General features: G+C 41.0%; 1 protein-coding gene across 1 annotated transcript in view; it reads right to left on the bottom strand.

Moving 5' to 3' along the window:
* Window positions 1-7943: 7943 nt before the first annotated feature.
* The window catches only part of LOC126190887 (peroxiredoxin-6-like), a 152510-nt gene continuing 140098 nt past the window's right edge, over window positions 7944-20355 (bottom strand). The window contains exons 4-5 of the mRNA XM_049931497.1: window positions 18238-18310; window positions 7944-8419 (exon numbers count right to left, since the gene is read on the bottom strand). Coding sequence (XP_049787454.1) covers window positions 8237-8419; window positions 18238-18310 — 256 coding nt within the window. The 3' untranslated portion in view covers window positions 7944-8236. The remainder of the gene's footprint in view (window positions 8420-18237; window positions 18311-20355) is intronic.

Genomic DNA, 20355 nt, shown 5'->3' with positions numbered 1-20355 from the left:
TCTAGCGTTATATCTCGATTCAGGACCTATAGCACTTCGAAAAACTCCGAAGAAATTGTTAATCCCTTAATTCAGATCAAAATAAACAGCAGAACATCAGAAAAAGGAATCCGAAACAGATTAGTATGTGAACAACTTTATCAGTGCTACGGCTTTATAGGGGAACTTACAAGCAGCCCAACTGATGTGCCCAGAGATGAATAATATTCAGTCAAACTTTACCGGCTACACTGATTGTAAGAGTCTTTGTGGCCTGAGCTTTGATTATTCTAAAAACAAAATTGTGTAATCATTTCATTGAAATAGTTCAATTACAATAACCACAAATATCAGTAAATCTCTAGACTATAAAATATTAAGTAATAAGGTTCACGAGGAAATCAAAAGTTTTCATGAACACACAGAACTTCTGACTGTTGCTCCGAGATAAGGAAGTTCATGCGTGCAAACTGATGTGGCTACGTAGTTCAGTTAAGGCACTAGAAGTGAAGACCTAAGTGAAAAGATTAAACAGTTTTTGATGCTGTTGAGAAACAGTTGTATAATATTATGCTTATCCATTACTGATATTTTAGAACCATGACTGTAAATTGAATGTAAATAAGTTATGTGAAACTGCAATCTGTCACTGTTTTAAATAATTATGTTTTATTCCATGAACCTGTTTTCGAACCTTTTCAGGTTCATCTTCAGATGGTTTCTGGAAGTTACATCATTATTTCTAGCATAATGCTGGGTGCTGGCTCTATGACAAAAATATGGAACATTCTTTAATCTATCGCCATGACTATTGCTTACCTGTCGATATGGATGTAAATCTAGTTTTTTACTTACTTTGAAAGTATGGGCGGCTTTTTTCGGTTAGTGTCCATCTTTCTGCCTTCATTTCGATGTCCAGTTGTTATATCACTAAACGCACTTTCACCAAACTACATTAAATTACACTCTGACAGCGAGACTTTGTCAGCATCCAGCATGCGCTTTACAACTGTTGCTTGTAACAGAGATCTTGACAAAAAGATATGGATAGGCCTACTTTTTACAGAGATGTAATTTGTTCTTTTCTACATGTATTAAAGTCGATATAAGGGCATATACTTGCCTAGTCGGCGGTGCGGATCTCCCGCGTCGTTCCCTACACTCTTCGGAGTATGGGACCTCATCATCATCATCATTTTCATCAGCATGAGAAAATATTTGCCCTTATATCGACTTTAATATATGTAGAAAAGAACAAATTACATCTCTGTGCCATATCCTTTTGTCAAGATCTTTGTTACAAGCAACAGTTGTAAATTGCATGCTGGATGCTGGCAAAGTCTCGCTGTCAGAGTGTGAATTAATATAGTTTGTGTGAAAGTGCATGTAGCGATATAACAACTGGACACCAGAATGGAGGCAGACAGATGGATGTTAAGTCCCATAGTGCTCAGAGCCATTTGAGCAGACAGATGGACATTAACAGAAAAAAGGCGTCCATACTGTCGCAGTAAGTAAATAACTAAATTTACATCTATATCGACAGATAAGCAATACTCATGGCGATAGATTAAAGCATGTGCCATCGTTTTGTCATAGAGCCAGCACCCAGTATTATGCTAGAAATAATGATGTAATTTCCAGAAACCATCTGAAGATGAACCTGAAAAGGTTCGAAAACTGGTTCATGGAATAAAACATAATTATTAAAAAAAAGTGACTGGTTGCAGTTTCATATAACTTATTTACAGTTGTATAATAATTTTGAAATGAACACACCGCCATTTGACTGTACTGATGTTTATTTAATTACGACCCATGTTTCGGCCTTTTATGCCATTTTCAAGTGATTGAGTTTATGTCATTCACGTATATTGCAGGACGTCAATAGCAAATTTGATCAACTTCTTATACGTCGTTACCTCAGTAGAAAAAGAAGAGACATTCTCAGCGGCATTGTATGAAACTGACATTTGTATGAATCTGAAAAATCTGCAGCAGTGCAAAAATATGAATGCTGTATGTGATGTTACCAGCAACCGTTTGAATCGCCAAGTGGCCAAAACCGTTTTCTAATGAATATAATTACCATTCTGTGGTAAGCGATTTTTATGTGTGTATCATCTCGGGTCCCACGGGATCTGCAAAGTTACTCGGTCGTATATACGTAGTTTGCAAGATATTGATTTAAAAACCACTGAGATTTGTGACAGTATATACTTATACGAAATGAAAGTCTCAAACATGGTTTTGCGAGGAACTACTGTACAGAATAAAAACGTGCAGTCCACTTAGAGGCCTTCCGGCTGATGGTTGTTACTGATTGAAAAGATAAATAGTCCTATATTTAAAATTGATATTTATCGCTGTTATTTTCATTTCTACAGGACATCTATTCAACATGTAATGTGTTGTATAGTCACACATCACTGATTGAATGCTGCTGTTCTTTTTGAATGAGTCAGTTTTATTAGAAATAAACCACACGAGAAAGAACAAACTTGCAGAGCTGTTGAACAGTGATTTAAATGAAGTTCTTGATCAGCACACTAGAACATCTAGATTTCTCTTTCCTGGACAATGCATGTCTACGTGAATGCATAATATTATCAAAAAATTACGATAATATTTTGGTACCAGTGCAATTACTTTTATAGTGCAGATAACAAAACACTGATTGTATACAAATTCAGCATCCGACTCCAGCCTTTGCAATTAAAAGTATTCAATTTATCTCACTTTTTGATCAAACTGCGATAATAAAGTCGCTTTTAATAAACTTGTGTCAAAGATGTATACATTACGTTTATTGCAGATATGTGTGAATTTTTTTGTGTAAGGCAAGTTTTATTCTACTCACTTCTTTAGTTTCGTGGAGATTCAGTTACCTTCCATGCCTTTCTTAGTAAAATCTGTGTAATGTACAGAAATAGAAAAGATTGAAGCAGAATTGTGTGAATCGTTCATACCAAAATGACATATTAGAAAATTATAGAAGTGTTTCCCAGAAGAGGCAATGTTCTGGCACACAGTTATAATGTGCAAGGAAGTGTCATACATCTAAGAGATTTGAAGATTATGAAATATTGTGACGTAGTGGGAAGACTAACCTTTATTATGCCATTGGAAAGTACTTTTTATAAAGAAAATGTCATTATATAAATACTAAAATATTCAATGAATCTTTGAATTAAGCAACTCAGAGGAAAAATATAACCGCAATCCTCAAGACATTGGGTAGGCTATTGGGAGAAATGAGTAAGATAGTCATTTTCCACAAAGTACCAGAATATTTAAAATAGAACTTAATCAGTTAAGTGTGCAACGATATGATTTCATTGGTGTTCGTATTGTTTGCGCTGGTGAAGAGATTGAGACAAGACGTGAATGCATTATGAATGAGTTATCTTCTTCTATACACAGTAGAGCTAAGGAAATGTGATGCTTAGTCGCATAAAAAAGTAACACATTATGAGACATCACATTGGTGTACTTGGGAATGAAAAGCCATGTAGGAATATTTTGATATCCACGACAGAGTTCAGATATAAATGTGTGGAAACAGGGTAATCTATAGAAGAATTAAAACTCTGAAGATGATTATAAGAACGAAGAACAAGTGTCACAATTCGGCGCTACTCCTATACTTAGAGGTTGTGGCAAAGATCATGTACTTACAGAAGAACTCGAGAGCTACAAAACTATTCGACCTTTTGTTTTTTTAAGGAACTGAACACAGTTTGTGGAGACGGTAGAACATTGGCACTGTATTACTGACTTTAATAATTTCTCATCATATTCCCGTATGGAGGAATACATAGGAAACAAACATAAAGAACAGACAAGATTGTAGGACACGTTTAAAAGATCAGGGAATAACTTGCAAGGCATATAAAGGATCCGTATCAACTAGAAGGGACTGTAGGGAAAGACAGATAGGCGGCGACTTGCCAAGCGGTCCCATTCTTTTAATGTTTTGGAGACGTTCAACGGTGTTACAAAGCCAAGGGAAACACAGGCCGTGGTGCGTACGTCATAACAAGTACACTGCAGGTCTTGTGAGTTTCTCTGGCGGGGAGAGAGTAACTATTTAAGACGAGTTTAGTAATTCTTGATTGTGCGCTTAACTGCATGTGCTCTCGACAACACACGACAAGTTTAAGACCTTTAGTGGATACCTTTACAACTACATACCTGCACGGTGCCGAACGTTCGCAAGGCGTGGCGGACAAGCAGACTGGCGTGACATCACATCACAGGTTCGTTGCAGAGCCTCTCACTTCTGATGTAATGGTGTGGGGGCAATCGAGTATGATTTCAGGTCACAGCTGGTAGTGAATGAGGCATCTCTGACTACGGGACAGTTCGTTACGAACTTTACGGGTCTCGATGTATTACCTCGAACGCGACAGTACTACGGTGCCATTTTTCGACAGGACACAATAGTCACAGATGGGACGTGTCTCTATGAATTGCTTAGTTGATACTGAGGTGCTCTCGTCGCCACCAGATCTTCAGATCTATCCCAACAGAACACGTGGGTGACCAGCTCGGAAGTCAGCTCCACCCCAATGTTTTGGTACTGGCTGAAACAAGTGTCAGCATCCAGGATATCAAGGATGAGCTACAGCAGTTGTTGGTCACCTTGTCTCAGGCCTTGTGATACACTTAGCAACAAAATAAGTGTGTGCATCCAGGCCAGAGGGCCTGAAACGTCATACTGATAAGTGTGCTCATTCTGCCAAGTTCTTTGTAAATTTGATTCGATTTTGTAATCACTGAAATAAAATCAAATACTGTCTCAAACCGTGAGGTTTCATTTCCTTCCCTTCTCGGTGCTCCACTTTTTTTTTTGTCAGGCAGTGTATAAAAATATTACTGACTTCCGAGTATGTGTGTTGTGCAGAAGAGATTAATAATCATCCCTACGGAATGATATTCTGGAGCAGTGCGCTTACTTGATGCTTTAGCGTTAAAGATTAGTACAATAGAAAGTATACATTATATGACAATATTTCATGAAAGGCTGTACATTGATTTCGTTGTGGTGTCATGGAGACTACAATCATTTGCTTTGTCATGTTTATACACGCCGTCGTGAAGAAGAACGAAGCATCAGGCAAATGTGGTGTATTGTGACATCGTAATGAAAATTAGTTACATATATTGAACACACACATAGGGTGGGGACAATGAAACTGGTCCGAAAAATACGAGGGGCATTCAATAAGTAATGCAGCACATTCTTTATCGCCCAATTTCAGTTGAGAAAATGCGGAATTTGCTGTGGGGGATCGCGGAATATTCACGCTTCAGCCTCTATAGGTGGCGGCGCTACATATAGCCTTTAAAATTGCGTCCGTAACGGAGGGGCGTTCCAAGCACAGAACTGCCATTGAGTTTCTATTGGCGGAAAACCAGAGCATCGCAGATGTTCGTAGGTGCTTGACGAATGTCTATGGAGAACTGGAAGCGAACAAAAGCACGATGAGTCGTTGGGCGAGGCGCCTATCGTCATCGCAACGAGGTCGCGCAAACCCGTCCGATCTCCCGCGTGCTGGCCGTCCGCACATAACTGCGACTCCTGTAATGTTGAACTTGAGCGTATTCGTCGCCACAAAAATTCAAACGAACTTCTGCTTCTCCATGAAAACGCGAGGTCTCACACAAGTCAGCGCACCCGAGAGTATCTCGCAAAACTTCACTGACTATTCTTGCTCATCCACCTTACGGCCGGGATGTCACACCTTTCGGGTTCCATCTGTTTGGCTGAATTCCCTCCGCTGGAAACAGTACATGGGGCGGTTACTGATGCAGTTAGATGTTGGCTGCGACATTGACTGGTAGAGTGGTACAGTGCGGGCATACAGACTCTGCCAGTAACATGACGCCGTCGCACTGAATGAAGATCATGCTGAAAAGTAGGGTTTTGTAGCGAAAAGAGTGGATAATTATATGGTGTATTGAATCCTGAATGAAACCAACCTGCTTTCAGAAAAAATGCATTACTTATTGAACACCCCATGTATTTCGTGCAGTCTAGGATGGGCTACCCAACTTGCAACGCGTTCCTTGGGTGCGGATTATGTAGCGCGGAACGTCTATTTTAGGGTGCTGGAAGTATTTTCTGGGCGTACTATTTGTTACGAGGGTCACTCCAAAAGAAATGCACACTATTTTTGTAAAAATACAGTTTTCATTATGCATGAGTGAAAGTTTTACAGTGTGTAGATACATCCTTCCCGCTTGTTTTCAAACTTAGTTCAACCTGTTCCCGTGAGTGGCGCCGTCACAGCTTGTCTTCAAGATGGTTGCTACACTTGACGTTCGTCAGAAGCAACGTGCTGTCATAGAATTCCTGTGCTATGAAAACGAGAGAGTGGGAAACATCCAAAAGAGGTTGAAAGTGGTGTATGGAGATGCTGCTGTCGATTGCAGTTCGGTTAGTCGGTGGGCAAGCATGTTACGTGGTGAAAGCGGGCACGGCAATATTGAGGATTGTCCTCGAAGCGGCAGGCCTCGTACTGCACACACTAAGACAATGTGCAGAGAGTTAACGAATTGGTGACTGCTGATAGACGCATCACAGTGAACGAATTGTCACGCTACGTTGGGATAGGGGAAGGAAGTGTTTGCAAAATACTGGAAGTGTTGGCGTTAAAAAAAGGTTTGTGCCAGGTGGGTTCTCAGAATGTTGACAGTGGCCCACAAAGAAACAAGAAAAACGGTATGCAGCGAACTTTTGGAGCAGTACGAGAATGGTGGAGATGAATTTCTAGGAAGAATTGTGACATATGATGAAACATGGCTCCATCATTTTTCACCAGAGACGAAGAGGCAATCAATGGAGTGGCATCATGCAAATTCACCCAAGGAAAAAAAAAATTAAAAATCACACCTTCTGCTGGAAAAGTTATGGCTACGGTCTTTTTCGATTCCGAAGGAGTCTTGGTTGTGGATATTATGCCAAGTGGAACCACCATAAATTCGGATGCATGTGTGACGACACTGAAGAAACTTCAAGCTCGACTGAGTCGTGTTCGACCACATCGGGAAAAGCAGGATGTTTTGCTGTTGCACGACAATGCACGGCTGCATGTCAGTCAAAAAACCATGGAAGCGATCACAAAACTCGGATAGACAACACTGAAACACCCGCCTTACAGTCCTGACCTGGCTCCATGTGACTATCATCTCAATGGGAAACTGAAAGACTCTCTTCGTGGAACAAGGTTTGAAGATGATGACTCCCTTGTGCACACAGCCAAACAGTGGCTCCAACAGGTTGGTCCAGAATTTTACCGTGCGGGTATACAGGCGCTGTTTCCAAGATGGCGTAAGGCGGTTGAGGGGGATGGAAATTATGTGGAGAAATGAAAATATTGTTCCTAAAGGATGTATCTACACACTGTAAAACTTTCAAACATGTAGAATAAAAGATGGATTTTAAAAAAATAGTGTGCATTTCTTTTGGAGTGACCCTCGTATCTATCAGAAATAATAGAGGGTATCAACCATCGGCAGAAAACAGCAAAGACTGGTTGTTAACTAACAGACGACTATATATTGTGAACAGTGCAACCCACATTTTCGTACGGTTCTTCCTTTTCTCAATAGTTAAACAATTTTGCTAGTTTTGAGTGAGTGATTTGCAAAATTTGTTCACACCCCGGGATTGCAGACGCTAACTAATTACAGGAACGCCTGCTGGAACAGGAACACGTGGCTGAGCGTGTCACGGCAGATCTGTTACATGGACATTGCAGGGAACGGTCAATAGCATCACCGTTGTGTGTGTTTGCCTACAATCACCGTCATTTCTGCCAGGCGCATATGACGTGTTTAACTTTAGGAAAAAAACTAACAAGAATCCCGTCAAATGTGAGGCCAGTGCTCAGCAGTTCGTGCAAAAATTAACAAAGAAGTGATCAGACAGTACTGGAGAAAGTGATAAATTTAAACGATTATTACGAGTATTTTATATTTAATTAACAAACGTTATTTTCAGTACATCAACAACGATATTTATCATACAGAAATTTACCTGTCTGAAAGGTACAAACAGTAAAGTCCGATGATACGCTTTAAAGTATGGCTGCAGTGTCAATGTACGGCTGTGAAAAACATTCAGCTGCTTCTGAAGATTTTACAAATGCAGTGTCCGTAGCGGAGATACGCCAATGATGACTGGTTTAGTTTTCTCGGGCTTCTCGGATGTACAGAAACAGCGAGGAGACCCTGCGAGACGCGCCGGTGCTCAGCTGTCCCAGAACTCGCACGTGGAGGGCGAGGAGTCGTAGTAGAACTTGGTCTTGCGCACGTACGCCAGGCCGGACGGCATCTGCACCGTCTCGACGCGGTTCTCCGGCACGGCGGCGCGCGGCACGGTGCCACACTGCGAGGGCCCGCTGGTCGTGTCCACCATCAGGTCGTCCCCCATCTGGAACACACAAAAATGGTTCAAATGGCTCTGAGCACTATGGGACTTAACCTCTGAGGCCATCAGTCCCCTGGAACTTAGAACTACTTAAACCTAACTAACCGAAGGACATCACACACATCCATGCCCGAGGCAGGATTCGTACCTGCGACCGTAGCGGTCGTGCGGTTCCAGACTGTAGCGCCTAGAACCGCTCGGCCACTCCAGCCGGCTCTGGAACACAGCGCGTCACATCAACTGGTATAGCGTGCGGCCACGCACAGCGTTATGTACAGAGGATAGTAGTCATAAAGCTTTAATTATCCCCTACAAAAAAAAAAAAATAAAGTTACGTCAGGAGCAACATGTCTGCAGTCTTGGCATACACTGCATTCCCAAGCCCTTATCACGTCGTAATGGACAAGTGAGGCAAGTGTTTCCGAATTGATGCCGCCGTTTACAGGGGCGAATATCAATACTGGCCTAGTGATTTGAAGGGTTTGAGAGACAACGAAAAGAAACTGAAGAACAAAATGGATGGTACTTCGTGACTTCTACTGACAATGAGTATTCAAGTCTGTGTTAGACGAATCTGATAGTTTCCTAATTTTCTATTGGATCGTTGTAATTAAAGAGCAGCTACTCACGGAAGTCCGGTGTGGGTTGTATTTATCGGATGGCAATGAAACTTCGTAGTTAATATAGAACATGTTTACGCTGAAAAAAAAGTTCCAGATTTGGCCACCAGGTGCAAATCTGCCGCTGTACACTGTTTGTGTGGCGGTACGACATCCACGCCCTCATTTGACATGCCAGAAAGGTTAATAATAAATTCAACATTATGCCTTTCTCGCTTGTTTGACCTTTTCTGCCCAAGTCCTGTTCCTAAACCATTACATATGGAAATATTTCTATAGCCCTACAGCACTCACAGCGCCAGATGTGCACTTGTTGACCAAAATTGAAACAAATGTTGTTCCAGTGGAAATCGGTCCCGCATTAACGCACTAGAATATCTCCTATTTTCACTGCCATACGATAATTATAGCCCGCACTGAACCTCCCTATGTAGCTGCACTTTAATTATAACCAGACGGTATAACAGGTCTACATCAAAGGACGGGAAGTTCTAGACACCCACTCGTAAGGTTCGTTTCTTACAAGTAGGTACGAAAATGTGGCAGGTTATCGATTCAGGACAGTTGACTGAAACTACAGAGCAGCAGATGGTGAGATTATTCTATAATTCACTAAGTCTGTAATTTGATTTTGTGAAGGACAATTTTATCTACCATCCTTTTCTCAGTTTTGCTGTATTTTTAACTAACTTGGGCTTCAACAGCCGATCTCCAGTATAACTTGAATTAGCCATTTCATTTTCAGACTTCTTTCTAACAGGCATACAGAGTTCTTATGAACGTTATTTGTAACTATTAATCAAGTGTATTCAACGTTTTATCAGATGTTTTGCCCTGCAAAATGCATCGTCACTATGGAAACGCTACACTAATGTCACAGAACGGTATGGTCATTATTAGTAACTCTATGTGAAATCCCAGCACCACAAAAAAATGGCGCATCCCAGATACAAAGTGTACTATCGCGCGATAATTTGCTTCCCGCATTGGAAGGATAACACCGCTGGAACAATCAGTGCAAAGTTCGTGCAAGTGTTCGCCAGTAGTAAATCATCATATGAACGCTTGTGTATAAAAAAATGTTGAGTTTTGCAATTTTTGGGGAAGGCATTGATCCTTGTAAGTGAGGCAGAGATGTGCCATGGAGTGTATATTTCTTCGCTCTCTCCCAACAGAGTCGGTACTTCCAAGACATTAATGGGCTTTGTCCATAGACTGTTGAATTTGGCGAACTGTCATTTGGAGTTCCACATTTTCAGTACGTCTGCAGGCGATTCAAGTATGCATATACACAACAGTGTATTGTATATTTGCATAAGGGGCGTTCAAATGGAAACGAGACATAGAGAAAAGAAGTAGTTTCGAGGAGCATCGTTTCCTAAACAACCAACATGCAAACTTCTTCAACGAGGGTCTACACAAGGCCATCCATTGCTGGGAAAATACTGTCGCATTGATGGTTGAATATGCATAGGATTTACACCATTATATCCCATGATAGCAAGATATTAATTAAAACTTTACGGTGATTTTCGAATTTGGCGAAACATTACACGTCATAAACAAAAGAGGAACAAGGAATTATACTTCAGTTGAGAACATTTATGAAACGCACAAATGTAGTTAGATATTGGAGTAATACTGTACTTATAGCTAAGTGTAACGTTGTTAAAGATGGTGTCTGTGATGAAACTAACCCTGCATTCCGGCCCTGATGTCCATGGAAGCGGACTGCTTACTGAGTCAGTCTCTGCCAATGATGTACTTTCGATTCTAAAAAAAGCAGGTGCTGACAAGTGCGAATATTACCGAATCATCAGTTTAATAATTCATGACTCCAAACTATTGATACGAATTTTTTCAGAAATTACATTCACTACAGGAATAGAAAAATTGGTAGAAGTTGACCTAGGGGAAGATCAGTTTAGGTTCCAGAGAAATGTAGGACCCCTCTGGGTAAAGCTTTTGACGATGTTGACTGGAATAATCTCTTTGAAATTCTGAACGTAGCAGGGATAAAATACATTGAATGAAATGTTATCTAGAACATATCCAGATATCAGACTGCAGTTATGAGTCGAAGGATATGAAAGTGAATCAGTAGTTCAGAAAGGAGTAAGAGAGAGTTGTAGCCTATCCTCGATGCTATTCAATCTGTGAATTCGGAACGGAGTAACGGAAACCAACCAGAGATCTGTAAATGGAATCAAGGTCCAGGAAAAAAAATTGGGGTCTGTCGACGATATTGTAGTCTTGTCAGATACGAAAGGACTTAATCATTTGAACGAAATGGATACTGTCTCGAAAAGAGGTTACGGGATGAACACAAAGTAAGTAATGCAAGGGTAATTGACTGTTGTCGAAATACGTCTGATCAAGCTGAAGGGATCAGATTAGGAAATAAGACGCTAAAGATAATAGACGAGATGCTGTTTGGGTGGCAACAAAACTGACGGCCCAATTAGAGAGGATATAGAAAACACTGGCAATAAAGTAAAAGAGGTTCCGAGAAAAAAAAAATTGGTTAATGTAAATTTAAGTGTTAGGAACTCTTTTACGTAGGTACGTGTCTGGAGCGTAGCCTTGTATGTAAGTGAATCGCGAATGATAAACAAAACAGAAACTTTCAAAATGTGATGCTGAAGATATGTGGATCGGATAATTAACTGCAAGGTGTTGTTGTTGTTGTGGTCTTCAGTCCTGAGGCTGGTTTGATGCAGCTCTCCATGCTACTCTATCCTGTGCAAGCTTCTTCATCTCCCAGTACTTACTGCAACCTGCATCGTTCTGAATATGCTTAGTGTATTCATCTCTTGGTCTCCATCTACGATTTTTACCCTCCACGCTGCCCTCCAATGCTAAATTTGTGATCCCTTGATGCCTCAGAACATGTCCTACCAACCGGTCCCTTCTTCTTGTCAAGTTGTGCCACAAACCCCACTTATCCCCATTTCTGTTTAATACCTCCTCATTAGTTATGTGATCTACCCATCTCGTCTTCAGCATTCTCCTGTAGCACCACATTTCGAAAGCTTCTATTCTCTTCTTGTTCAAACTATTTATCGTCCATGTTTCACTTCCATACAAGGCCGTCAGTAGTTATAGTGGAATGTTGTCTACTCCCGGGGCCTTGTTTCGACTCCCTACAAATACTTTCAGAAACGACTTCTTATCACTAAAATCTATACTCGATGTTAACAAATTTCTCTTCTTCAGAAACGCTTTCCTTGCCATTGCCAGTCTACATTTTATACCCTCTCTACTTCGACCATCATCAGTTATTTTGCTCCCCAAATAGCAAAACTCCTTTACTACTTTAAGTGTCTCATTTCCTAATCTAATTCCCTCAGCATCACCTGACTTAATTCGACTACATTTCATTATCCTCGTTTTGCTTTTGTTGATGTTCATCTTATATCCTCCTTTCAAGACACTGCCCACTCCGTTCAACTGCTCTTCCAAGTTCATTGCTGTCTCTGACAGAATTACAATGTCATCGGCGAGCCTCAAATTTTTATTTCTTCTCCATGGATTTTAATACCGACTCCCAATTTTTCTTTTGTTTCATTCAATGCTTGCTCAATATACATATTGAATAACATCGGGGAGAGGCTACAACCCTGTCTCACTCCCTTCCCAACCACTACTTCCCTTTCATGTCCCTCGGCTCTTATAACTGCCATTTGGTTTCTGTACAAATTGTAAATAGCCTTTCGCTCCCTGTATTTTACCCCTGCCACCTTCAGAATTTGAAAGAGAGTATTCCAGTCAACATTGTCAAAAGCTTTCTCTAAGTCTACAAATGCTAGAAACGTAGGTTTGCCTTTCCTTAATATTTCTTCTAAGGTAAGTCGTAAGGTCAGTACTGCCTCACGTGTTCCAATATTTCTACGGAATCCAAACTGATCTTTCCCGAGGTCGGCTTCTACCAGTTTTTCCATTCGTCTGTAAAGAATTCGCGTTAGTATTTTGCAGCTGTGAATTATTAAACTGATAGTTCGGTAATTTTCACATCTGTCAACAACTGCTTTCTTTGGGATTGGAATTATTACATTCTTCTTGAAGTCTGAGGGTATTTCGCTTGTCTCATACATCCTGCTCACCAGATGGTAGAGTTTTGTCAGGACTGGCTCTCACAAGGCCGTCAGTAGTTCTAATGGAATGTTATCTACTCCCGGGGCCTTGTTTCGACTCAGGTCTTTCAGTACTCTGTCAAACTCTTCACGCAGTATCTTATCTCCCATTTCATCTTCATCTACATCCTGTTCCATTTCCATAATATTCTCCTCAAGTACATCGCCCTTGTATAGACCCCTATATACTCCTTCCACCTTTCTGCTTTCCCTTCTTTGCTTAGAACTGGGTTTCCATCTGAACGCTTGATATTCATACAAGTGGTTCTCTTTTCTCCAAAGGTCTCTTTAATTTTCCTGTAGGCAGTATCTATCTTACCCCTAGTAAGATACGCCTCTACATCCTTACATGTGCCCTCTAGCCATCCCTGCTTAGCGATTTTGCACTTCCTGTCGATTTCATTTTTGAGACGTTTGTATTCCTTTTTGCCTGCTTCATTTGCTGCATTTTTATATTTTCTCCTTTCATCAATTAAATTCAATATTTCTTCTGTTACCCAAGGATTTCTACTAGCCCTCGTCTTTTTACCTATTTGATCCTCTGCTGCCTTCACTATTTCATCCCTCAAAGCTACCCATTCTTCTTCTACTGTATTTATTTCCCCCATTCATGTCAGTTGTTCCCTTATGCTCTCCCTGAAACACTGTACAACCCTTGGTTCTTTCAGTTTATCCAGGTCCCATCTCCTTAAATTCCCAACTTTTTGCAGTTTCTTCAGTTGTAATCTACAGTTCATAACCAATACAGGGCTATTACAAATGATTGAAGCGATTTCATAAATTCACTGTAGCTCCATTCATTGACATATGGTCACGACACACTTCATATACGTAGGAAAACTCATAAAGTTTTGTTCGGCTGAAGCCGCACATCAGGTTTCTGCCGCCAGAGAGCTCGAGAGCGCAGTGAGACAAAATGGCGACAGGAGCCGAGAAAGCGTATGTCGTGGTTGAAATGCACTCACATCAGTCAGTCATAACAGTGCAACGACACTTCAGGACGAAGTTCAACAAAGATCCACCAACTGCTAACTCCATTCGGCGATGGTATGCGCAGTTTAAAGCTTCTGGATGCCTCTGTAAGAGAAATCAACGGGTCGGCCTGCAGTGAGCGAAGAAACAGTTGAACGCGTGCGGGCAAGTTTCACGCGTAGCCCGCGGAAGTCGACGAATAAAGCAAGCAGGGAGCTAAACGTACCACAGCCGACGGTTTGGAAAATCTTACGGAAAAGGCTAAAGCAGAAGCCATACCGTTTACAATTGCTACAAGCCCTGACACCCGATGACAAAGTCAAACGCTTTGAATTTTCGGCCCGGTTGCAACAGCTCATGGAAGAGGATGCGTGCAGTGCGAAACTTGTTTTCAGTGATGAAGCAACATTTTTTCTTAATGGTGAAGTGAACAGACACAATGTGCGAATCTGGGCGATAGAGAATCCTCACGCATTCATGCAGCAAATTCGCAATTCACCAAAAGTTGACGTGTTTTGTGCAATCTCACGGTTTAAAGATAACGGCCCCTTTTTCTTCTGCGAAAAAAACGTTACAGGACACGTGTATCTGGACATGCTGGAAAATTGGCTCATGCCACAACTGGAGACCGACAGCGCCGACTTCATCTTTCAACAGGATGATGCTCCACCGCACTTCCATCATGATGTTAGGCATTTCTTAAACAGGAGATTGGAAAACCGATGGATCGGTCGTGGTGGAGATCATGATCAGCAATTCATGTCATGGCCTCCAAGCTCTCCCGACTTCACCCCATGCGATTTCTTTCTGTGGGGTTATGTGAAAGATTCAGTGTTTAAATCTCCTCTACCAAGAAACGTGCCAGAACTGTGAGCTCGCATCAACGATGCTTTCGAACTCATTGATGGGGACATGCTGCGCCGAGTGTGGGAGGAACTTGATTATCGGCTTGATGCACATATCGAACATTTGTGAATGCTTAAAAAACCTTTTTGACTTTTTGTATGTGTGTGCAAAGCATTGTGAAAATATCTCAAATAATAAAGTTATTGTAGAGCTGTGAAATCGTTTCAATCATTTGTAATAAGCCTGTAGATTGTGGTCAGAGTCCACAACTGCCCCTGGAATTTAAAACCTGGCTCCTAAATCTCTGTCTTACCATTATATAATCTATCTGATACCTTTTAGTATCTCCAGGGTTCTTCCATGTATACAACCTTCTTTCATGATTCTTGAACCAAATGTTAGCTATGATTAATTTATGCTCTGTGCAAAATTCTACCAGACGGCTTCCTCTTTCATTTCTTACCCCCAATCCATATTCACCTACTATGTTTCCTTCTCTCCCTTTTCCTGCTCTCGAATTCCAGTCACCCATGACTATTAAATTTTCGTCTCCCTTCACTACCTGAATATTTTCTTTTATCTCATCGCACATTTCATCAATTTCTTCATCATATGCAGAGCTAGTTGGCGTATAAACTTCTACTGCTGTAGTAGGCGTAGGCTTCGTGTCTATCTTGGCCACAATAATACGTTCACTATGCTGTTCGTAGTAGCTTACCCGCACTCCTATTTGTTTATTCATTATTAAACCTACTCCTGCATTACCCCTCTTTGATTTTGTATTTACAACCCTGTATTCACCTGACCAAAAGTCTTCTTCCTCCTGCCACCGAACTTCACTAATTCTCACTATATCTAACTTTAACCTATCCATAGCCCCTTTTAAATTTTCTAACCTACCTGCCGAGATACGATACTCGTGAAGACTTTGACAGAGTACTGAAAGACCTGAGTCGAAACAAGGCCCTGGAAGTAGACAACATTCCATTGGAACTACTGACGGCCTTGGGAGAGCCAGTCCTGACAAAACTCTACCATCTGGTGAGCAAGATGTATGAGACAGGTGAAATACCCTCCGACTTCAAGAAGAATATGATAATTCCAATCCCAAAGAAAGCAGGTTTTGACAGATGTGAAAATTACCGAACTATCAGTTTAATAAGTCACAGCCGCAAAATACTAACGCGAATTCTTTACAGACGAATGGAAAAACTGGTAGTAGCTGACCTCGGCGAAGATCAGTTTGGATTCCACAGAAACGTTGGAACACGTGAGGCAATACTGACCTTACGACTTATCTTAGAAAATAGATTAAGGAAAGGCAAACCTACATTTCTAGCATTTGTAGATTTAGAAAAAGCTTTTGACAATGTTGACTGGAATACTCTCTTTCAAATTCTAAAGGTGGCAGGGGTAAAATACAGGGAGCGAAATGCAATTTACAATTTGTACAGAAACCAAATGGCAATTATAAGAGTCGAGGGGCATGAAAGGGAAGCAGCGGTTGGGAAGGGAGTGAGACAGGGTTGTAGCCTGTCCCCGATGTTATTCAATCTGTATATTGAGCAAGCTGTAAAGGAAATAAAAGAAAAATTCGGAGTAGGTATTAAAGTCCATGGAGAAGAAATAAAAACGTTGAGGTTTGCCGATGACATTGTAATTCTGTCAGAGACAGCAAAGGACTTGGAAGAGCAGTTGAACAGAGTGGGCAGTGTCTTGAAAGGAGGATATAAGATGAACATCAACAAAAGCAAAACGAGGATAATGGAATGTAGTCGAATTAAGTCAGGTGATGCTGAGGGAATTAGATTAGGAAATGAGACACTTAAAGTAGTAAAGGAGTTTTTCTATTTGGGGAGCAAAATAAGTGATGATGGTCGAAGTAGAGAGGATATAAAATGTAGACTGGCAATGGCAAGGAAAGCGTTTCTGAAGAAGAGAAATTTGTTAACATCGAGTATAGATTTTAGTGTTAAGAAGTCGTTTCTGAAAGTATTTGTGTGGAGTTTAGCCACTTATGGAAGTGAAACATGGACGATAAATAGTTTGGACAAGAAGAAAATAGAAGCTTTCCAAATGTGGTGCTACAGAAGAATGCTGCAGAATAGATGGGTAGATCACATAACTAATGAGGACGTATTGAACAGAATTGGGGAGGAGAGGAGATTGTGGCACAAATTGACTAGAAAAAGGGATCGGTTGGAAGGACATGTTCTGAGGCACCAAGGGATCACAAATTTAGGGTTGGAGGGCAGCGTGGAGGGTAAAAATCGTAGAGGGAGACCAAGAGATCAATACACTAAGCAGATTCAGAAGGATGTAGGTTGCAGTAAGTACTGGGAGATGAAGAAGCTTGCACAGAATAGAGTAGCATGGAGAGCTGCATCAAACCAGTCTTAGGACTGAAGACAGCAACAAACCGTAACAACCTACCTGCCCGATTAAGGGACATGACATTCCACGCTCCAATCTGTAGAACGCCAGTTTTCTTTCTCCTGATAACGACGTCTTCTTTAGTAGTCCCCGCCCGGAGATCCGAATGGGAGACTATCATTTAATCATACAGTAAAGCTGCATGCCCTCGGGAAAAATTACGGCTGTAGTTTCCCCTTGCTTTTAGCCGTTCGCCGTACCAGCACATCAAGACCGTTTTGATTAATGTTACAAGGCCAGATGAGTCAATCATCCAGATTGTTGCCCCTGCAACTACTGAAAAGGCTGCTCTTCTTCAGGAACCACACGTTTAACTGGCCTCTCAACAGATACCCCTCCGTTGTGGTTGCACCTATCGTACGGCCATCTGTATCGCTGAGGCACGTAAGCCTCCCCACCAACGGCAAGGTCTTTGATTCATGGGGGGGAAGGTACTAACTCGAAATGGGAAGAAAATAAATATGTGGCACAACTTGACTAAATGAAGGGGTGGGTTGATGTCCACGCAATTCGTGGCACCAAAGAATTGTCAATTTGTTACTGAGGAGATGCTTGCGAAATATATACTGTACAGAGTGAGCAAGGTTTGACTACAGCAATAACGTTAGAGGTCACACTTGACTAGCAGAATCGCGCATGTGTACCAACATAATAAGAACAAAATATTACTGGAAAACATCGCCAGTGTGCTGTATGCGAGAAATAGTAGCCATGCATCAGCAGTGGTCGTATTTCACGATTAATTAACGCGTATCGTGACACATTAACACTGCTGCGAGTTGCCGTCGCATCGTTATGATTTGTGAACGCTACTTACCGTCCAGTCAACTGGGGTGACGACGCGAAGTCTTTCCGTTAGCATAAGTGAATCGATTACCCTCAGTATCTCACTGTAACAGAAAACATATATATGAATATGAGATAGCGTTTTGCTTAAGGTTACAAGAATATTACAGCAGTTATAAAAAATTACTACTACCAGTCACAATTTCATCGAATGATTGTTTTGATATCTGGAATGAGCACCGTTCATAAAGTATTTCTTAGCAAATCAACGATTGCGTGCGACAGTTCTACAAATCTGAGAAACGGTATCCCTTTGAGGGGGGGGGGGGGCAGCAATGTGTATGCCTGGAGGCTTTCAGACAGAATTTTCTTTAGTTCTTTTTACTCTTTCTTTTCTTTCATTAATGCAATCTGTGTTACATAACATACGTAAATATGCACAAAATATTGTACATGTGTATTTTTTGTCATATGACTGTTATGCAAAGAGGAATCAATGATGTAAAAAGAAAGACTGCACGACTGATCACAAGCTTATTTGGTCTACGAAAGAACGTCGTGGAAATACTGAAAAATCTAAACAGGCAGGAAGTAACCTGGGATGGACTCCTTACAAAAAATTAAAAACAGCAGTACTAAGTAATGAGTCTAGAAATATACTACACCCCGCTAGGTATCTCTGCCGTAGGAACTGTGAACTGAAGACTATTTTATAGCGCGCACAATGGCATTTAAGCAGTTATTTTTCTCGCGTTCCATCTGACGACCACAACAGGAATAAACCGTTGTGTTGTTGTGCTCTTCAGTCCCAAGACTGGTTTGAGGCAGCTCTCCATGCCACTGTGCAAGCCTCTTCATCTCCTAACAACTACTGCAACCTACATCCTTTTTATCTGCTTACTGTATTCATCTTTTGGTCTCCCTCTACGGTTGTTACCCCACACATTTCGCCCCAGTGCTAAATTTCGTGATCTCTTGATGTCTCAGAATGTGTCCTATCGACCGATCCCTTCATCCATTCAGGTTGTACCACAGACTTGGTGTCTCCGCAATTCTGTAAAGTACCACCTCATTAGTCACGTGATGTATCCATCTAATCTTCAGTATTCTTTCGAATCTCCACGTTTCAAAAGCTTCTATTCTCTTCCTGTCTAAACAGTTTGTCATCCACATTTTACTTCCATACACGGCTACACTACAAACAAATACATTCAGGAAAGACTTCCTAGCACTTTCTTTTTAAGTCTATATTTGTATGTTAACAAATTTCTCTTCTTCAGAAATGCTTTTCCTGCCATTGTCAGTTGACACTTTGATCCATCATCAGTTATTTTGCTGCTAAAATAGCGAAACTCATATACTGATTTAAATATCTTGTTTCGTAATCTAATTTCCTCAGCATCACCTGATTTCATTCGAGTGCATTCCGTTATACTTGTTTCGCTTTTGTTGGAATTCGTTTTGTGTCCTCCTTTCAGTACACCGTGCATACCGTTCAACTGTCTCTGACAGAATCACAGTGTCATCGGAAAACCTCAAAGCTTTTATTTCTTCTCCCTGAACTTTAATTCCTACTCCAAATTTTTGTTTGGTTTCCTTTACCGCTTGCTCAACATACCGATTGAATAATATTGGGGGTAGGCTACAACTATGTCTCACTCCCTTCTCAACCACTGCTTCCCTTTCATGCCTCTCGACTTCTAAAACAGCCGTCCTGTTTCTGTACAAGTTGTAAATAACGTTTCGCTCCCTGATTGTACCCCTGCTACCTTCAGAAGTTCAGAGTATTTCGGCCAACATTATCATAAGTTTTCTCTAAGTCTACAAATTCTAGAAAAGTAGGTTTGATTTTCGATCAACTATCTTCTGAGATACGTCGTAGGGTCAGTATTGCCTGACGTTTTATCTACATTTCTCCGAAACTCAAACTGATCTTCCAGGACTTTGGTTTCTACCAGATTTTCCATTCTGCTGCAAAAAATTCGTGTTAGTATTTTGCCACCATGATAGTACGATAATTTTTACACCTGTCAGCAACTGCTTTCTTTTCGATTGGAATTATTACATTCTTCTTGATGTTCGAGGTTATTTCGCCTGCCTCATAGATCTTGTGCTCCACATGGGAAAGTCTACTACCGGAGCCTTGTTT

The sequence above is a fragment of the Schistocerca cancellata genome, chromosome 6 (genome assembly GCF_023864275.1).
Source record: "Schistocerca cancellata isolate TAMUIC-IGC-003103 chromosome 6, iqSchCanc2.1, whole genome shotgun sequence".
Taxonomy (NCBI): domain Eukaryota; kingdom Metazoa; phylum Arthropoda; class Insecta; order Orthoptera; family Acrididae; genus Schistocerca; species Schistocerca cancellata.
The sequence above is the reverse complement of the archived record's forward strand: the minus strand, read 5'-3'. Positions and strand labels throughout refer to the sequence as shown.